Source organism: Carcharodon carcharias, chromosome 19 (assembly GCF_017639515.1).
Source record: "Carcharodon carcharias isolate sCarCar2 chromosome 19, sCarCar2.pri, whole genome shotgun sequence".
Taxonomy (NCBI): domain Eukaryota; kingdom Metazoa; phylum Chordata; class Chondrichthyes; order Lamniformes; family Lamnidae; genus Carcharodon; species Carcharodon carcharias.
In genome coordinates, this window is record NC_054485.1 from 48651457 (window position 1) to 48672919 (window position 21463).

At 41.5% G+C, this 21463-nt stretch overlaps 1 protein-coding gene across 2 annotated transcripts in view; it reads left to right on the forward strand.

The window, feature by feature from the left end:
- The window catches only part of cdca8 (cell division cycle associated 8), a 32565-nt gene extending 11394 nt beyond the window's left edge, over positions 1 to 21171 (forward strand). The window contains exons 4-11 of one of the 2 annotated variants that reach the window (XM_041213377.1): positions 2649 to 2689; positions 8154 to 8241; positions 12549 to 12631; positions 14020 to 14093; positions 19648 to 19734; positions 20073 to 20190; positions 20362 to 20448; positions 21036 to 21171. In XM_041213377.1, coding sequence (XP_041069311.1) covers positions 2649 to 2689; positions 8154 to 8241; positions 12549 to 12631; positions 14020 to 14093; positions 19648 to 19734; positions 20073 to 20190; positions 20362 to 20448; positions 21036 to 21071 — 614 coding nt within the window. In that variant the 3' untranslated portion in view covers positions 21072 to 21171. The remainder of the gene's footprint in view (positions 1 to 2648; positions 2690 to 8153; positions 8242 to 12548; positions 12632 to 14019; positions 14094 to 19647; positions 19735 to 20072; positions 20191 to 20361; positions 20449 to 21035) is intronic. The other variant, XM_041213378.1, reaches the window with a different exon arrangement.
- Positions 21172 to 21463: the final 292 nt, after the last annotated feature.

Below are 21463 nucleotides of genomic sequence, written 5' to 3' on the forward strand. Positions count from 1 at the left end.
ACTGCCCTACTATCAGAAGAACAAAACTGCAAACGATTGGGTTAACTTAACCGGCAATATGAAACAACTAAACTTTGTAGATGCTGTAACATTTAAGATCAAATGTATACTCCTCCTCCTCCTCCTCCTCCTCCTCCTCCTCCTCCTCCCCCCCCGCCAAATACACTATCATTTGGAGTGTGTGGACTAATGAAACTTTGGCAAGACCACAATTTTGGCAATGAAACCCTGGCTCATATATCAGCAATATATGGCTGGGCAACTTTCATTAAGCTGAAACTCATGCCCATACAACAAAGTATGAAAGCCCTATATCATCACCCAAAAAGAAAACATGTTTCCGTAGCCAATGTAACAATACTTTAAGATAATAACTACAAATCATGAAAAAATGTGTATGGAGAAGCAAAAACAAAATAAACCTCATGAACGGTAGTTGGAGTGATTAAAGGGTCCAACATAAAATTCTTTGAAATGTAATAAGAACCAGAGGCAATTGGATTAAACTTAACACCCTTTTTAAGTTCCTCAAAATTAAGATACATAGCTTTCATTATGGAGGCCTTGTGGTGCAGTGGGTGGTGTCCTTGCCTCTGAGCCTGAAGCTCTGGGTTCAAGTCCCACTCCAGGACTTAGGCAAGGAAGATGCATAACATGGCCAAACAGATTGAGTATCAACTTGTAAATCTTTCCAACATATGCCAACTTCAGGCAGCAAGAATGGGAGAGATTCTTGGTCAGCCACGTGTTGGAAATAAATTGAGATACCATCACTATCCATAGCTCTATGCTATAACATGCATGTAAAATGTTTATATTGCTATGGCAACTCATACCCCCTGGGTGAGGGGGTAGTTGGCTCACTGGCTGGATGGCCGATGTGGATCAGATTGGTGCTGGCAGCACAGGATGCAATCCCCATCCTGGCTTGGGTGCAATCAGACCTGCCTCCTGGTTGAAGTTGTGGTGCTGCGGGTCAGCCCCGCCTTCGGGCAGAAAACTCAAATTGAAGATAGCTTTCACTAATCAAACTGCCAGGTTAAATTTACAAGCCCAAATTTTCCAGTCTCCACATTGAACACAATGGGATGTGAGTTGGGAGATATGCTGAAGGCCTGACACACGGACACACACTGAAAGTACCTTGGAAATTTAAACTTTCAATGGGCTTATTTCCACTACACCTTGGAAATATTAGGCACTTTAATACCTGGTGCAACTCAACTGAGCGCGCACATGACCTGACCAACCCATCACCCTTCCTAGCCAACCCAGCTTACCCACCAACCCATTCACGAACTTGTCCATTCACTATCTCACTCATTTGCTGAAAGACTTAGACCTTTAATAACTGCCTTATTCGGGTAAGTTTTTAATGTGCAAAGGGGGCATGTCCTTCATTCTTCCATCTCTTGTGCCCAATGAATCTCCCTATGGATGGCTGCACTGATCCTTCGATACTTCAGCAGGGATCGGAAGCTATGGCTGAAAAGTCGTAAAAGGATTGGGTCATAGCAATCTTCACTCGCAGTGTCAATATGCTCAGCATCGACCCCCTACCAGAAGAGCTGAGCCACTGTTGTCATTGGAAATTCTTCAAATTTTCACGCTCTTCTTGAACTACTTCAACTCAATTAACATTTTAAGTAAAGTTGTAATATTGAGATAAGATGTATATATATTTGTAATCATTACTATATTGTAAGTTAGCATTATTAGACTCTTTATGTATATTAAGTTAGAATAGGCTCCATAATTATTAAACATTCAATGGTGCCAAGGGTACAGGGCAAACTTTGTCAAATAATCAAACAACCAATAGCTCTGGCTCTATCTTTGTATATGGGTGAATTCTATCATTTAATAAAATTATTATGCCCCACGACATTAGGAGTACCAAAGTTTTTTTTTGTAGCCCTACCCCACCCCACATTATCCTAGAGCCCAATCAACACCCACTTTTTCTGTTCCCCTCTGCTGGCGCAACTGTGGTGTTTCATCAGATTTGACCTAGTAAAGAGCCATGTAAATTCTGGGAAAGGGCATTAAATTTAGCGTGTAATATTAATAGCCAAGTATCTCCACTAAATAGTGGCACATATGACTTGATGAATGAGGTTCCCAATGTTCCTACTCACTACCTAGCAAATCACAGCTAAGGAAACTGGCTTGGCAGAATCAAGAGTATGGAAGCATGAGAGGTGTTGAATGCCACCAGTGAAATACAACTATGATAATTTTTCTTCCCTGCCACCAACCTCCTGTGATTCCAATGGCAGTCCCTGACTTGTATGCTCTGGAGATTTGTTTTATCCAGTTGCCACAATGGCTGAGAAACCGCATTATCACTATGATAAAGCCATGTAAGCATGCAATCTCAGAGTAGGAGCAGTTTTTTTTTTTGACTGTTATGCATATTGAAAAGAAACCTCTGATCCAAAGCCTTTTTTTCACCTGCTGCCACCTCATACTTGCCTGTGTGTCCCATACTTTATGTTGTGGATGGACTTGCTGTATTTCATTCTGCCGTTGATAATTTGCGAGAATCTGGTATCAAGGGGCAGTTTGTATCTGTTATTTGGGACTATGGTAAGTACCTGTTTGTACAGTTTCACTGTATCATAAAGAATTTTTCCTTTTCTTTAAAGCTATGGGTGGAAGCGCAAAGGCAGTAGCTGAAGTTGAACAAGTAAGTTTTTTTTTCCTCCTTTTATTTTAAGAGATGTGGGTGTTGCTGGCAAGGCCAGCACTTATTTCATATTCATAAATACCAAGAGACATTGCCCTTGCCATAAACCTTTGGGATGTGGATGTTGCAGGAAAGGCCAACATTTGTTGCCCTTCTGGTGCAGGTACACCTACAGAGCTGTTAGAAGTTTAATCCAGCAACAGTGAAGGAGCAGCAATTATAGTTCCAAATCAGGATGATCTGTGACATGGACGGGGCCCTGGTAATGGTGTTCCCATGCTCCTGCTACCCTTGTTCATTGTGCTGGTAGAGGTCGCAGATTTGGAAGGTGTTGAAGGAGCATTGGTGAGTCTCTGCAGTGCATCTTGTATATACTACACACTGCTGTCACTGCATCGGTGGTGAAGGGAGCAAATGTTTAAGTCAGTGGAAGGGATGCCAATCAAGGTGACTGCTTTGTCCTGGATGGTGCTGAGCTTCTTGAGCGCTATTTGGAGTTGCACTCATCCAGGCAAGTGGAGAGAATTCATCACACTCCTGACTTGTGCCTTGTAGATGGTGGACAGGATTTGGGGAGCCAGGAAGTGAGTTACTTGCCTCAGAATTCCTTGTTTCTGACCTAGTGTATCCACGGTATTTATATGGCTGTTCTGGCTGGCCTAGTTCAGTTTCAGGTGAATGGTAAGCCCCCAAAATGTTGATAATGGGGGAATTCAGCGATAGTAATGCTACTGTATGTCAAGGAATAATGGTTAGGTTCTCTTTTTGGAGATGGTGCTTACTTGACATTTGTGCGGTGCGAATGTTACTTACGACTTACTAACATACAAATTAGTAGCAGGAGTGGACCATTGGCCCCTAGGGCCTGTTCTGCCATTTGATAAGAGCATGGCTGATCTGATTATGGTCTCAGCTCTACTTTTCTGTCTACCCACAATAACTTTTGACTCCCTTGTCAGTCAAAGCATCTATCAAATTCAGCTTTAAAAATATTAAATGCTCTCTAGGAAAGAGAATTCCATAAACCAAAGCCCCTCTAAGAGAAAAAGTTTCTCCTCATCTCTCTTAAAGGGGAGACCCTTCTATTTTTAAACTTTGTCCCCTAGTTCTAGTCCCTCCCATAAGGGGAAACATTTCCTCAGCATCCACCCTGTCAAGTTCCCTCAGGATCTTGTTTCAATAAGATCACCACTCATTCTTCTCAACTACAATGGGTTAAGGCCCAATCTGTTCAATCTTTCTCTGAAGGTAATCTCTCCGTCCCAGGAATCAGTTGAGTGAACTTTCTCTGAACTGCTAATACAAGTATATCCTTTCTTAATTAAGGAGACCACAACTGCACTGAGTACTCTAAATGTGGTCTCACCAATACATTGTATATCTGTGGTAAAACTTGCCAATGTTTATATTCCATTCCCCTTGCAATAAACATCAATATTACATTTTCCTAATCACTTGCTGTACCCACATACTAACTTCTTGTAATTAATTTACCAAGACACTCAGATCCCTCTGTACTACAAGAGTTCTCTCCATTTAAAAAAAAACATACTGCTTTTCTATATTTCCTGCCAAAGTGGACAAGTTCACATTTTCCCACATTATGTTCCATCTACCAATTTTTCCTCACTCACTTAACCTATCTATGTCCCTTTGCAGACTACTTATATTCTCATCGTAGCCTATGCTCCTACCAACCTTTGTGTCATCAACAAATTTAGCAACCATACATTTGGTCCCTTCATACAAATAGATTGTGAATAGTTGAGGCCCCAGCACTGGAGTGCCACAGGGTTCGCTTGTCACATCTTGCCAACCTGCAAAATGACCCATTTATGCATACTCTCTGCTTCATGTTAGATAACCAATCCTCTATCCATGCTAATATGTTACCCCCTACAACATGAGCTCTTATTTTGTGTATTAACTTTTGATGTGGCACCTTGTCAAATGTCTTTTGGAAATCCAAGTACACCACATCTTCCCCTTTTATCCATGTTGCTTGTTACTTCCTCGAAGAGTTCCAATAAATTGGTCAAACACAGTTTCCCTTAGGCAGAGTCAAGATGGTTTTGTCAGATTGTATTAAGATTTTGAGCACTCCGCTATGACTGTCTTAATAATTTTTTCTAGTATTTTTCCTATGACAGATGTTAAGCTAACTGGCCTGTAGTTTCCTGCTTTGTCTCCCTCCCTCCTTTCTTGAAGAGAGGAGTTGCATTTGCTATTTTCCAAGCTGATGGAATCTTTCCAGAATCTAGGGAATTTTGGAAAATTACAACCAATGCATCTACTATCTCAGCAACCAGTTCTTTTAAGATCCTAGGATCCAGGCCATCAGGTCTTGGGACAGGTCAGCCTTCTGTTCTAATACTTTCCTCAGTACCACTTTTCTGGTGATTGTAATTGTAGTTCCTTCCTCCCTTTTGCCTCTTGATTTACAAGTATTTTTGGGACAAAAACAAAAATGGCTGGAAAAACTCAGCAGGTCTGACAGCATCTGCGGAGTGGAATACAGTTAACATTTCGAGTTTGTATGACTATTCATCAGATTTCCAGCATCCATGGTATTTTGCTTTTATCTAAGTATTTTTGGGATGTAATTTGTGTCTTCTGCAGTGAAGAAAGGCACACAACTGTTGAACACTTATGGCATTTCCTTATTTCCCATTATTAATTCCCCATATCCTCTCTCTGGAGGACGATCACTCTAGTTGCTGTTTTCCTGTTTAAATACTTGTAGAAACTCTTACTATCTCTTTATATTTCTAATTAACTTTGAGTCTAATTTCTTTTTATTGGTCAGTCTTTGCTGGTTTTTAAATTCTGACCAGTCTTCTGACCTGCCACTAATCTTTGCTGAATTGTACACTTTTTTCAATTTGATACTGTCCTTAACTTCCTTAGTTAGCCACGAATGGTGTGTCTGTCTCATAAGAGTCTTTCTTCCTCACTGGAATATATTTTTGCTGAGAATTATAAAATATCTCCTTAAATGTTTGTTGCTGCCTCACCCTTTAACTGAATTTTCCAGTTCACTTTAGCCAGCTGCCCCTTTGTTCTCTTGTAATTGCCTTTTATTTAAATTTAAAACCTTAACCTTAGCCCCACACTTCTCACCCTCAAAGTAGGTGCAAAATTCAATCATCTTATGATGACTAATTAGAGGCTCCTTTACTGTGTAGCTATTAATTAAATCTGTCTCATTGAACATTACCAGGTCTGGAATAGCCTGCTCTCTGGTTGGCTCAAGAGATGTGCTACTCTGAGAAATTGTCCTGAATATTCTATGGATTAATCTTCCAAGCTACCTTTGCCAAACTGATTAATCCAATCTATATGTAGGTTAAAATCACCCATGATTATTGCTGAACCTTTCTTACAAGCCTCCATTGTTTTTTCTGTATACTTCGTCCTACAATATAGCAACTTTTATGGGACCTATAAGCTACTCCTAAGTTGACTTTTCTCCTTTCTTATTACTTATCTCTACCAAACCGATTCTGCATATGGATCTTTAGAACAAAGTTCATCTCACTATTGTACTAATGTCATTCTTCATCCAGACTTGGACTAAGTTGTTAATTTTGTCCAGATCTTGCTGTAAATGGATATGGACTGCTTCAGTATCTGAGGACTTGCAAACAGTGCTGGACATTGTCCAGTCATCACTGAACATCCCCGCTTCTGATCTGATGATGGAGGGTCGATAATGAAGCAGCTGGAGATGGTTTGGCCTAGGACACTACCTTGCATTTATGTCCTGGAACTGAGACGATTGACTTCCAACAATCATAACCATCTTCCTTTGTGCTAGTTGTGACTCCAAAGAGTAGAGCGTGCCCCCCACACCCCACAATTTCCACTGACTTCTGTTTTGCCAGGGCTCCTTGATTCCAGTTGGTGAAATGCTTCCTTGATGTCAAGAGCAGTCACTCTCGCCTCCCTTCTTGAGTTTGGCTCTTTTGTCCATGCTTGGATCAAGGCTGTAATGAGGTCAGGATCGGAGTGGCCTGGCGGAATCCACACTGAGCATCGTGATCAGGTAACTTGTCTAAATGCAGCTTAATAGCACTGTGGAGGCCATCTTCTGTCACTTTACTGATGATCGAGATTAGGCTGAAGGAGTGATAATTGGCTGGATTGGATTTGTCTAGCTTTTTTGGACAGGAGACACCTGAGCAATTTTCCACATTGTCGAGTAGATGCCAGTGTTGTAGTTGTACTCTACAGCTTGTCTAGGGACATGGCTAGTTCTGGAGCACAAGTCTTCAGTACTACTGCCAGGATGTTGTCAAAGCCCCTAAACTTTGCAGTATCCAGTGCCTTCAGCCATTTCTTGATATCACGTGGAATGAATCTAATTGACTGAAGACTCGCATTTGTGATGGTGGAGACCTCAGGAGGAGGCCAAGATGGATCATTCACTTGGCACATCTGGCTGAATGTAAATGCTTCAGCCTTGTCTTTCACACTGACATGCTATGTTCCCCCATCATTGAGGATGGGGCTATTTGTGGAGCCTCCTCCTCCTGCTTTTAGTTGTTTAATTGTCCACTACCATTCATAACTGAATGTGGTAGGGCTTGCAGAGCTTTGATCTGATCCATTGGTTGTGGGATTGCTTAGCTCTGTCTTTTGTATATGCTTCTGCTATTTGGCATGTAAGTAGTCCTGTGTTGTAGTTTCATGTTTACACCTCACTTATAGGTATGCTTGGTGCTGCTCCTGGCAAATCATTAAAATAATTTAATGGAGTAGATGGTAGATATCAAGAATGTAATCAGGGAATCCAGAAAAAGGGACACAGTCTTAAAAGTAGACAGACAATTTGGGAATTAGGAAGCACTTTCACACTTGGGGTAGTGGAAATGTGGAATTCTCTTCCCCATTTGGTGGGATGCTGGGACAATTGAAAATTTCAAGATTGGGAGAGACCAATTTGTATTAGGTAAAGAAATTAATCAAAGTTGGATGAGTGGGGTTGAGATTCAGAGCAGCAATGATTGAAGTGAATGGGAGAACAGACTCAAGGGGCTGATTGGTTGCTCCTATTTTTGTATCACGTATTGAAGAAGAAATGAAAGATGGATACCCTAGTCAAAGTGCATGTATCTCGGCTGACTGCAATATTTAACCTTGTTCTTATAGACAATTGGGAAGTATTAGTGTGTTTTTGTTAAATCCCACAATACCAAGAAGACCATAGTGCTCCTAAATCTATACAAGGAAACAAATACAAATCAACGTATTTAAAACCAAATGTATTCTAATTCTACTCTTAGAAATAAAAATGCCCAGTGATCTATTTAAAAATAGCAAACATTTTATTTTTAATCTTTTTAAGAATTGTATCTGCACGGGAGTAATTTTTATGTAGGGTCCAATCCTTTTCTGACTTGGTGAGGACTATTGAAATTGGAAAATGTTCCACTCCTGTATCTGATAAGTTTCTTTACTACAGAAACGTATTGATGCTGCCTGTTTGGAAATTGAAGCAATAGAATCTGAAATCTTGAAAGATGCTGCATCACTGAGGATAACCAAAAAACGTAAGCTTGGTACAAACATTACTATGGTATGAACTTGTGGGCACAAATAATTTAACTGCCTACTGTAAAATGCATACATTTTGAAAATGCTCAACCTACAAGTATGTGAACTGTCTTCTACATGTACAGATTTTATGAATGAAAACGTATACTATCAGTGACGGTGTGATGTACCCAGGAGGGTAGGAGATCTGGTGCCAAATATCAAGTTGCATCTTGCCTTGAAAATTTGCCATTTCGGACTGTTGATTTCAAGAATGTGCCATGGTAGTGTGGCTGAGCAGTATCCTGCATCAACATTTTCTTGAAGTAAAGCAAGAAAATGAATTGAAAATGCCGAACTAACCTATAGTGAAAATATGTTAATTTTCTTTTCGCTCTTGCTGGAAAGTTTTTGGGTTTTTGCTTTAAGTGAAAAGCTGACTACTTGCAAGTTACCCCCATAATCAAAATTAGGAACCTGATTTCCTTTGGCAGTGCCTGGTTATTTGTGTAAGCCCTTCGTGTAATTCTTGTACTTGTAATGCATAAGATCATGAGAAATAGAAGGCCCCTCACGCCTGCTCTGCCATTCAATACGATCGTGGCTGACCTAATTGTGGCCTCAACCCCACTTTCCTGCCTGTCCCCATAACTCTTGATTCCCTTGTCAATCAAAATCTGTCTATTTACCTTTTGATTAGCTCAGGATGATAGAAGAATAGTAGTGGACTGGTAGAGACCCAGGGTAATGCTCTGGGGACCTGGGTTCCGATCCCACCAATGGAGATGATAGAATTTGAATTCAATAAAAATCTGGAATGAAAAGTCTAATGACCATAAACCATTGTCAACTGTTGTAAAAATCCATCTGGTTCACTAATGCCCTTTTGGGAAGGAAACCTGCCATCCTCACCTGGTTTGGCCGACATGTGACCCCAGATCTGCAGTAAAATGGTTGACTCTTGAATGTATTCTGAAATTGTCTGGCAAGCCACTTTGTTGTATCAGACTACTGAAAAGATAATAAAAAGGAATGCAACCAAACAAAAATGAAATCGACCTAGGCACCAAAAACGACAACAGCAAACCCAGCCCTGTCGACCCTTCAAGTCCTCCTTGCATGTGCCAAAATTGGGAGACCTGTCTCAGACTAGACAAGCAACGTAGTCATAATCATAGATCATGTCCCAGACACCACTATCACCACCTCTGGGTATGTCCTGTCCCACTGACAGAACATATGTGGCAGCACAGTGGCATACAGTCCGGAGGAGTTGCCTTGGGAGTCTTCAACATTGACTCAGGACCCCATGACGTCTCATGGCCTCAGGTCAAATATGGGCGAGGAAACCTCCTGCTGATTACCATGTACTGTGCCCCTTCAGCTGATGAATCAGTGCTCCTCCATGTTGAATACCACTTGAAGGAAGCATTGAGGGTGGCAAGGGCACAGAATGTACTGTGTGAGGGACTTCAATGTCCATCACCAAGAGTGGCTTGATAGCACCACCACAGACTGAGCTGGCTGAGTCCTAAAGGGTATAGCTGTTAGACTGGGTCTGCGGCAGGTGGTGAGGGAACCAACAAAAAGGGAAAAACATACTTGACCTCATCCTCACCAACCTGCCTGCCCATGATACTATCGGTAGGAGTAACCACTGCACAGTGCTTGTGGAGACAAGGCACTACCTCTGCTAAATGGGATAGATTTCGAACAGATCTAGCAATTCGAGACTGAGCATCCATGAGGAGCTGTCAGCAGCAGCAGAATTCTACTCTATCATAATTTGTAACCTCATGGCCCGGCATATCCCCCCCCTCTACCGTTACAACCAAGCCAGGGGATCAACCTTGGTCCAATGAAGAATGCAGGAGGGCATGCCAGGAGCAGCATCAGGCACATCTAAAAATGGGGTGTCAACCTGGTGAAGCTATAACACAGGACCTCTTGTGTGCCAAACAGCATAAGCAGCAAGTGATAGACAGAGCTAAGTAATTCCACAACTAGCAGATCAGATCTAAGCTCTGCAGTTGTGAATGGTAGTGGACAATTAACTCGCTGGAGGAGGAGGCGCTACAAGTTTCCCCATACTCAATGATGAAGAAGCCCAACACATCAGTGCAAAAGATAAGGCTGAAGCATTTGCAGCAATCTTCAGCCAGAAGTGCTGAGTGGATGATCCATGTCTGTCTCCTTTCGAGGTCCCAGAATCACAGATGCCAGTCTTCAGCCAATTTGATTCACGCTGCGTGATATTAAGAAACGGCCGAAGGCACTGGATACTGCAAAGGCTATGGGTCCTGGCGATATTCTGGCAATAGTACTTGTGCTCCACAATTTGTCGCACCCTTCGTCAAGTGTTCCAGTACAGTTACAACACCGGCATCTACCCGGCCATGTGGAAAATTTGCAGGACAAATCCAACCTGGCCAATTATCACCCTATCAGTCTACTCTCGATCATCAGTAAAATGATGGAAGGGGTCATCAACAGTGCTATCAAGCGGCACTTGGTTAGCAATAACCAGCTCACTGCTCAGTTTGGGTTTTGCCAGTGTCACTCAGCTTCTGACCTCATAACAGCTTTGGGTCAAACATGGACAAAAGAGCTAAACTCCAAAGGTGAGGGTGCCTGCCTTTGACATCAAGGCAGCATTTGACTGAGTATGGCATCAAGGAGCCCGAGCAAAACTGGAGACATTGGGAATTGGAGAACTCTCTGCTGGTTGGATTCGTATGTAGCACAAAGGAAGATGGTTGTGATTATTGGAGGTCAATTATCCCAGTTCCAGGACGTCATTGCCGGAGTTCCTCAGGATAGTGTCCTCGGCCTAGCCATCTTCAGCTGATTCACCAATGACCTTCCATCATAAGGTCAAAAGTGGGGATGTTCACTGATGGTTGCACAATTTCAGTAACATTCACAACTCCTCAGATACTGAAGCTGTCCATGTCTAAATTCAGCAAGACTGGGACAATATCCAGGCTTGGGCTGACAAGTGGCAAGTAACATTCGTGCCACACAAGTGCCAAGCAATTACCGTCTCCAAAATTGAAAATCTAACCATCGTCCTTGACATTCAATGGCATTACCATTGCTGAATCCCCCACTATCAACATCCTTGAGAATTACCATTGACCAGAAACTGAACTAGACTAACCACTTAGTTATTGTGGCTACAAGAGCAGGTCAGGTGCTAGGAATCCTGCGATGAGTAACTTGGCCTCCTCACTCCCCAAAGTCTGTCCATCCTCTACAAGGCACAAGTCAGGAGCGTGATGGAATACTCACTCTCTCCACTGGCTGGATGAGTGTAGCTCCAATGACACACACTCAAGGAGCTTGACACCATCCAGAACAAAGCAGCCCGCTTGAGTGGCATCCCTTCCACAAACATTCACTCCCTCCACCAACAACGAACAGTGGCAGCAGTATGTGCCATCTACAAGAAGCACTGCAGAAATTCAGCAAGGATTCTTAGACAACAGCTTCCAAGCCCACAACTCCTACCATCTAGCATGACAAGAGCAGCAGCTACATGAGAGCACTACCACCTGGAAGTTCACCTCCAAGCCACACGCTATCCTGTCTTGGAATATATCACCTTTCCTCCACTGTCGCTGAGTCAAAATTCTGGAACTCCCTCCCTAATAGCACTCTGGGTGTACCAACACCGTTGAGATCTCCAGCAGTTCAGGAAGGCAGCTCACCACCACCTTCTCGAGGGCAGTTCCCTAATTGCCCTCGAGAAGGGCAATAAACGCTGGTCTAGCCAGCGACGCACTCACCCTGTAAATAAAAAGTTAATCACACTGCCGAAGGAAATGAAAAATCACCCCTTTCAAACTCGAGGGTGAATGTGTAACCTGCTATATCGCTGAATAAAAGGTGTCCAAAATTTATATTTTTTTAGTTCACCAAGTAGATATATACTGTCAAATCTTGGCCCACATGTTGCTATTCACTCATGTACAGTATCAAGTTGCTGATCTTTGATGGATAGATGCTAGATCACAGCACAATGTGGCAAACTGCCCTTTCCACAGCTCCAGGTCCACAGCATCATAAACAGGGCGAACCAGAAAAACAACCAAAATGCAAATTGGTTCAATTTGCCTGGGCTTTCAGGCTAGTTTGGAGTTTTTTTCTCTTCTCTCCACCAAGATCTGCCATTACTAGGCTTAGAAGAAGTGATGCCCAACAATGCAATGCCTAATTAATAGAGTGAGCAATGATTAGGCATAGCTATCTTTCCCTCTTCTCTCTATGTTTATGAGTAAATACTTGTAAATGTTTCAGTTAATTTGAAAAATATTCTCTGCAGGTAAAAACAAAGCAAAGAATGACACTGATGGAGTTGTAAGTGAAGATGAAAATGTTCCCCCTTCGACCAAAATCTTTCGAAAGGTTAGTGTGTTTATAAAAAATCTTGTGACAAGCCATTGTTTAATGAATGAATTGTAGCCAGCAAATGAGTGAAAATCTGCACAATGCGAGTGAGCCATTGACTAGCAGAACTACAACTGCAGATTTCATGTACATATTGTTGCTTACTTAACACAAAACTGAAGAGTAAGGTGTGGAAGGAGATTGGGTTTCCCTTGTATTCAATACTCGAGCTCTGTTAGTGTTAGTTAATGGTCAGTTGAAACTTAAAGTCAAGCAAATTGCAAGCTGCCCTCGGGCAATAATCACCTTCAGTCTGGTTCAAATAAACCTGTTTCTGGATTTGATCTGTTTTTAAGTCTTGTTTTTCTTTCCTTTGGATTGGGGGCTGGCATGCAGCCTTCTATTGCATGTATTTACTTGAGATCTTTTCTAACATGTACTTGTGTTTGCACATGAGGGGTTTGTTTGATCTAATACTGAAAAGGAATTATTTCAGGGTGCTCCTGTCATTTATTTGAGAGCAGCCTATTCAGTGCTTAACTGATTCCTCTCAATCACCTTTTTAAATTCCACTTACAATTTAGAGTAACCTACAAGTATAATTCTAAAGTAAGTAGGATCTATAATGACAAACTTTTAAAAGTTGTTGTCAGTCCTAAGAAGGATGCATTCATTCATTGTCAAACTCATTGTCCTCAGAAGCTGGGCTACCTTGAACCTCTGCAGTCCTTGTACTACAGGTACTTCCAGCATAGCATTAGATATGGAATTCCAGGATGTTGACCCAGAAACGGTGACTTGTGTCCAAATAAGTTGATTTGTGACTTGCATGTGGTGACTTTTCCTGGAGGTTGCTGATCTTATTCTTCTTGGTGACAGAGCCCATGAGCTTGGAGGTGCTGTAACCTTGGTGAGTTGCTAAGTGCATTCTGTAAATAATGCTGCAACTGTGGCACCAGTGATGGATGGATATTGCATTCAATTGGGTATCGAGTCAAACTGAGTGATTTGTTGAAAATAGTTTCTTGAACATTTTGAGACTGCAGTCACCCTAGTGAGTATTCAATCAGACTCTTGACTTGAACCTTTATAAATGGTTGTGTTTGCCTTTGAAGGATTAAGAGCTGGGCCACTAGCCTCAAAGTACCCTGCCGCTGCTGTGCTTTTGTAGCCAGTGGCATTAATATGGTACTGCAGTTAAACTTTTAAGTTGGTGGAGATCCCCTTCATAGTGGTGGAGTTGAAGGTTAGAGAGGTAGTTGGGTTGTATTCGAGATGATCATTGCCTGTGACTTGTCTGGTGAAAATGTTTTCTGTTACCTGTTATCCCTAGTCTGGATGATTACCATGTCCTATTGGAATATTGATCTGAACTAACATTTTCTTTTAAACTATTCTCCTAACAGGGTAAAAATGGTGTAACCCTCTCCGTTAAAAGTAGACCTCCATCAGCATGTGCCACAGGCACTCGGACTAGAAGGTAATTGCTCACCTCCAAGAACGTTTATTCCTGTTACAGAAGATAAATCTGATATTTAATGTCCCGATCACTACAGTTGATAGGTCCATCAGTTCACAAGTACGTCTTGGTAATTTTTCACATTTATGTCCTGGTTGTGGCTTTACTATGGGAATACTGATCATAGAATGATTACAGTGCAGAAGGAGGCCAGTTGGCCCATTTGAGCCTGCCAGCTCACTGAAAGAGCAGTTCACCAGGTGCCACTCTCCCACCTTTTCCCCATTTCCTGGAATGTTTTCCTCTTCAGATAATGATCCAGTTCTCTTGCTGAAAGCCACAATTGAATCTGCCTCCACCACATTCTTAGGAAGTACATTTCAGATCCTAACCACTTGCTGCATGAAATAAATTTTTCCCTCCTTGCCAGTGCATCTTTTGCCTATTGCCTTAAATCTTTGCCCTCTGGCTCAATCCTTCCGCAACTAAGATTAATTTCTCCCTATCTACTCTGTCGAGGCCCTTCATGACTGAGTATCTCCTTACCACCTTCCCTTCTCCAAGGAGAACAGCTCCAATTTCTACAATCTCTCTATGCAACTGAAGTTCCTCATGAATCTTTTCTGCACCCTCTCTGCCTTTACATCCTTCCTAAGTGTGGTGTCCAAAACTGGATGCGATACTGCAGTTGAGGCCGACCCAGTGTTTTATGCTGGTTTATCATAACTTTTTTTGGGCTCTGTCTTTACTTATAAAGCTCAAGATCCTGTGTGCTTTATTTTAACCATGCTCTTAACCTGCCCTGGCACCATCAATAATTTGGGCATATATTGAACACCACCTGGAAGTTCCCCTCCAAATCTCTCACCATCCTGACTTGGAACTATATTGCCATTCCTTCACTGTTGCTGGGTCAAAATCTTGGAACTCCCTTCCTAACAGCACTGTGGGTGTACCTACACCACATGGACTGTAGTGGTTCAAGACGGCAGCTCACCACCACCTTCTCAAGGGGAACTAGGGATGGGCAATAAAAATGCTGGCCCAGCCAGTGAAGGCCACATTCAATGAATGAATTAATTAAAAAAAAATGCCCCCAAGTTCTTCTACCACTGCACTCCCTTTAGAATTGTACCCTTTGTTTTACTGCCTCTTGCCTACTTTCCTACCAAAATGAATCTCTTCACACCTCTAAAGATTAAGGAAGAAAGACTTGCATTTATACAGCACTTTTTTCCTGACCACCAAACATCTCAAAGTGCTTTACAGCCAATGAAGTACTCATTTGAATGTAGACATTGTTGTAATGTAGGAAATGCAGCAGCCCATTGCACACAGCAAGCTCTCTCAAATAAATCACATAATCTGTTTTTTTTTGTGTGATGTTTGAGAGATAAGTATTGGCCAAGACACCAGGGATAACTCCCCTGCTTTACTTCAAAATAGTGCCATGGGATCTTTTTATTTTTACCTGAGAGGGGAGACTGTTTAATGTCTCACCTGAAAGACTGCACCCCTGACAGTGCAGCACCCCTTCAGTACTGCACTGAATATCAAACTTGATTTTTGTTCTCCAGCCCTCGAGTGGGACTTGAACCCTGAATCTTGCGATTCAGAGGCACAAGTGCTACCAACTGAGCCACAGCTGACTACTTACACTAAATTTCATCTGCCACTTGTCTGGCTATTCCACCAACCTGTCTATGCTTTTTTGAAGTTTAATCTTATCCTCATCGCAGTCCACAATACTTTCTAAGCTTCATGCCACCTGCAAATTTTTTAATTGTGTTCTGTGCACCAAAATTTAGGTCATTAATATATATCAAGAAAAGCAGGGGTCATATCACTGGGGAACCGAACTATAAACCTTCCTCCTGCCTGGGAAATAACCATCACCAATACTCTGTTTCCTGTCACTCAGCCAATTTTGTATCCATGTTGCTACTGTCCCTTTTATTCCATGAGCTCTAGCTTTGCTCACAAGTCTGTTGTAGAGCACTTTGTCAATTCCTTTTTGTAAGTCCATATGCACCATATCAATTGCACTACCCTCATCTGTTACCTCATCAGAATACTCAAGCAAGTTGGTAAAACACAATTTGCCTTAACAAATTCATGCTGGCTTTCTTTAATTAACCCATGCTTGTCCAAAGTTATTGGTTCAAAAGCTTCTCCACTACTGAGGTTAAACTGAATGGCTTGTGGTTGCTGGGCTTACCCTTTCACCCCTTTTTGAACAAGGATATAACATTTGCAATTTGATCTTCATAATCAAAGCTTTTGTTGCCAACCTCTAAGCTGGGTTCAAAGCAGTTTTTAGCCATGGCTTTGGCCTCTAGGATTGTTACCCAAGTTGTCACTTGAAACAACTTTTTAAAACAATTCCTTGGACCTGGTTTCTCAGGCATCTAAACACATTAACAAGTCACTATATGTATCCCAAGGCTCCTAAAGGCAGGTTCTGCAGATAGCAGGTAGAGTGTCTTTCTCCCCCTTAAGCCCAAATTGTCATCCTTGAAGGTTATCAGGCCTTTCAAAACGCATAATTATGGAGCCCCTCAAAGCATTTTTATAGATGTCTTATATTTCAGGCTCTTTCATATTCAATTTCCAACTTCCTGCTAAGTATGTGACCTCTACCAGACAGTTTGAATACTCCAAGTTAACTATTTGATTTGGTGGGGTTTGCTATACTCCCACTGGCTATAGGCTATTTCACTTCTGGAATCTCTTCAATAATGTAATAGTGAAAGTCTCCCAAGGACATGTCAATGTGCCTCTTGCAAAAAATCTTCTGACGATTTGGGGTGATTATCTGATCAAGTTAATAAATTTCAGCAGCAGCATCCAACAGGTTTGAATTATGCATGTTGTGATTACATACTCAGAATATCTTCGTAAATCCAAAGTTCTGTCATGATCTGCAAGCAATAACTTGCTGGAGAAAATCAACTTGTATTTATGTTGTGCCTTTAACCTAGTAAAGCATGGGCGTTATAAAGCAAAGTTTGATACTAAGCCACAAAAGATGGTATTAGGGCAGATGACCAAAAGCTTGATTGAAGAGGAATGTTTAAGGGATGTCTTAAAGAAAGAAAGGCATGCATTTATATAGTGCTTTTCACCACCACTGGACTTCTTAAAACAATTTATAGCCAATGAATAGTCAGTGATGTGGAAAACATTAATGAAGGAAAGAGGTATAGGGAGGGAATTTCACATCATAGGACCTTGACAGCAGAAGGCATGGCAAACAATGGTGGAACAATTAAAATCCGGGTGCTTGAGGCCAGAATTAAGAGTGCAGGTATCTGAGGGTTGTAGGCCTGGAGGAGATTAGAGATAGTGAGGAACGAGGCCATGGAGGGATTTGAAAGCGTGGATGAAATTTTTAAAACTGAGGCATTGCTTAACTGGGAGCCGATGTACGTCAGTTAGCATAGGTGATGGACGTCATGACATGAGGGGACAGCAAAGCTTTGGATGATCTTGAGTGTACAGCGGGTAGAATATGGAAGGCCAACCAGAAGTGCACTGGAATAATCAATTCTAGAGGTAATAAAGGCATGGATGAGGGCTGCTACTATGCAGTGGCAAGACGAGTGGTATTTGCCACTAACAGGATGCTGCCATCAAGCCAATAAGACGTTTGGCCTATCGCACAAATGAGTAATGTGATATATGAATTTCAGTGCCTGTGTGATGCTAGTTATGTAGGCCATTCAGCCAAAAGACTGGTGGATCATATCAAACAGCATATCCCTTCCGCTGTTGGCAATGGGCAAAGTACAGACCATACCTAGCCAGCCCATGGTTGCAAAACTCAAAACACTGTGTCCAACATGAGATGTGATTCCACAATTGGACAACATTTGCTAAATAATTCCCATGTGCTAAGTATTACACTGACAACCAATTTAAAATTCAGTTGGGCTCGCAGTGTGGCGCATTTGCATGTACTGGAAGCTACAGACATTAATACATGGGGCCCTGTTCTTTTGAAGACAAAACATGTATACAGACGCTGGGCCAGTTTCAGCTGAAAAAAGTAAGTGACAGCCATTCACTGGTTCATTCCCCAGGGCAATTTCTTGACCAATCAGTCAAAGCTACCTGGTTTAAATTTCAAACAATGCTTGACAGCTAACTGTCAGTCACCATAAATTGGTGCATTTTCCATTGCAACATCTCTACCAATCAGAGTCCACTTGCCAACCAATCAGCACACACTTCTCATACAGTAAATTTTCTTGTTTCCCCTGACATTGGCATTTCTTGCGAATTGTCCTGACGAGTGTAAGATGAAAAACTTCAACAAAAAATGTGTCTCTGTTCAGCTATGTGATTAGTACTAAAATTTCTGTGTTGTGTATAGGTCCTGGAAGCACTAGATTTGGCTTAGTATCCTGAGATGGGTAAACAGCAGCAGAATGCTTTTTCTCCCTGTATTGTAACTTTTGACAAGACTATTTAATTACCTCAACTACAGCTCCACTCACCCTGCCTCCTGTAAGGACTCCATCTCATTCTATCAGTTCTTTTGCTTCTGTCGCATCTGTTCTGATGATGCTGCTTTCCTCAAGGACCGTTCCTTCTGGGATATCGTGGTCCACTCCTCCGTTACCCCCAACACCTCACCCACGCAATCATAGAAGGTGCAACACCTGCCCCTTTACCTCCTCACCATCCAAGGGCCCAAACACTCCTTTCAGGTGAAGCATCCTTCAATTTGGTGTACTGCATTCACTGCTCCCAATGCATTCTCTACATAGGGGAGACCAAACATAGACTGGGTGACCGCTTTAGGGAACACCTTCAGTCTGTCAGCAAGCATGACCCGAACATTTCTGTTGCTTGCTATTTCAACATACCATCCTCCTCTCATGCCCACATGTCCGCTCTTTGCCTTCTGCAATTTTCCAGTGAAGCCCATTGCAAACTGGAGGAACAGTACCTCATCTTCCGATTAGGCACTTTATAGCCTCTTGGACATAACACCTGAGTTCAACAACTTCAGATCATGAACACTCTATCTTCACCCCTTTTTTAATCCCTTTTTTAAAATTTATTTTTATTTTTATTGTTTTATCCCCCCCTTTTTCTATCCTTTTTTTTCCCCAAACACTGCTCCCTCCCCCACCCCAACCCCTAAAGGGCCATCTGTTACTTGATCCATGTTGTTCTTTCACAGAGTACTAACCCTTGTTCTGCTATTCACACGTTTTACTTTCTTACTTTATGCCATTATCAGCACCTTAACTCTACCATTAACACTCCCTTTGTCTTTTGGGCCCTGACATCTTTGTCAATCTCCTTAGCCCCCACCTATTGCTGGCCTTCTGTCTAACTTCACCTGCTCCACCCCACCTAAACAGTACAAGTTTAATCAGATTCCTACTTCTCTTTAGCTCTGGAGAATGGTCATACGGACTCGCAACATTAACACTGTTCCTCTCCACAGATGCTGTCAGACCTGCTGAGTTTTTGCAGCATTTTCTGTTTTTATTTCAGATTTCCAGCATCTGCAGTATTTTGCTTTTGTTTAATTGCTAATTGTGTACTTTCAATTATACAGAACCAGCCGAACCAAGGTCCTCCATTCTTCAAGTAATAGTGATATATGGGGACCCACACCATTGATAACGCCTAAATTTGATTCACGGTCAGTTTACTAAGAGTTCATTATATCTAACTATCAAATTGAAATTTTACTTTATGCAGTTGAAGTATTTCCTATATACATTAGATTTTTTTCTCCTCTGGTATCCAAACTGAAACAGTTGCTTTAAAAAAAAATGGACTTTTTGAGACATTGCTTTAATTGTACGATGCACAGTTTCCCTCCATTCTCCCTATCCCTGCCTCCGCTAAAATTAACCTTGAATTTTCAATTTTATCTCCGATCACAAAGGCTTTGAAACTTGGCTCGAGTAGCTGCAAGAATTTGTTTTATGTTCTTCAATGATTTTGTGACCATCTGTTTTGTAAAATGGTTCACAGGTTGCCGAAAACGACAACTCGCTTACGAAAAATGGGGGAGCGTGTATTTAGCTTTTCGGGAAGCCCGCTCGCCGAACCCAGAGAAATGACCATCAATATCCCAACTGAGGATGGACAGGTGAGCTGATCTGGCTGAGGACTTTGGCATCATTTCTGCAGCAAGTGCCCATTGTTTAAGGATCTACCTTGTAAATGAGAGTTTCTAGGTTCTGTTTGTTCCACAACCTGAGGAGGAATTCATCTTAAATGGGTTGCTGTGAAGACTAAATCAACTTTTCCTATGTTTTAGAATATCCAATTTCTGGCCAGCAAAATAAACAATACAGATTTAACTCAACTGGATGACAAGACATTTAAAAGTTTTGAGCAACTATCTGTGAGTATTTTATTATGCTAAGTATTCTGTACTTCCAAGCAACTAGTTCTATTTTAATGTTAATTTAATGTATGTTGAAAGTAAAGTACTTGGAAAAATTTATTATTGAATTGGGTTTCTTTTTGGGAAATGTTGGGATTAAATAGGTTGACCCACTAGCAGCCTTTTTTTTTTGTTATATAAAGAAATGTTTCTGTGTTTGGAAGGGCCTTCCATAAATTTAGGAATTTCCATTGTTGGGCCCTGCTTTTAAAACATCACAAACAGTTTATCAGTGTGTAAAATGGACCATCTTTAAAGGATGAAAGCTTTAGATGGCCAGGAACAGAAGCCATGAACACTTTCCCTTTATTTTCCTTCTAGCCATCCCCAGGAGATCTGCTAACCTAGGGTGCTGAGGTATATAGTAACATCTAAATAGATGTCAAAAATGCATAACTTGGGCTGCTGTTTCTATAGTCAAAAGATTAAATTGAGAGAAGTTCTCATTGTAATTTTGTTGGGTGGGCAAAGGAGAGTTTGGAGAAGTGTGAAATAAATGCCACTTAAGTGCAGCATTATAATTTGCATTTGCTTTTACCTTGCAGCGTCAGCTCAATGAAATCTTGAAGACAAGAAAATGAAACACTGGAGATGCCAGCATTCTATTTGTGTGAATGCTTGTTTAAAGTATGACATGATTATAATATGGTTTGATGGTGATTAAAACTGTTTTTGTTAAAACTGTGTTTTGTTAATAAATACTCATTTTTATAATCAGAAACAATCCACTGTTGGTTCAAGTCAACCACTGTGCACAAAGAAGCTGTTATTGCATCTGAATTTCATGCAGCATCTATATTCTCACAGGTTCATGTGCCTACATTCCTTATGATATGAATCTTTTTCTACTTTCAGAGCAATTAAGGGCCAGCATTTATTGCCATGCCTTATTTAGGAAGGTAGTTGCAGGCCACTTTCTTGAACTGCTGCAGTCCATGTGGTGAAGACACTCAGCGGTTTGATATAACTGGCT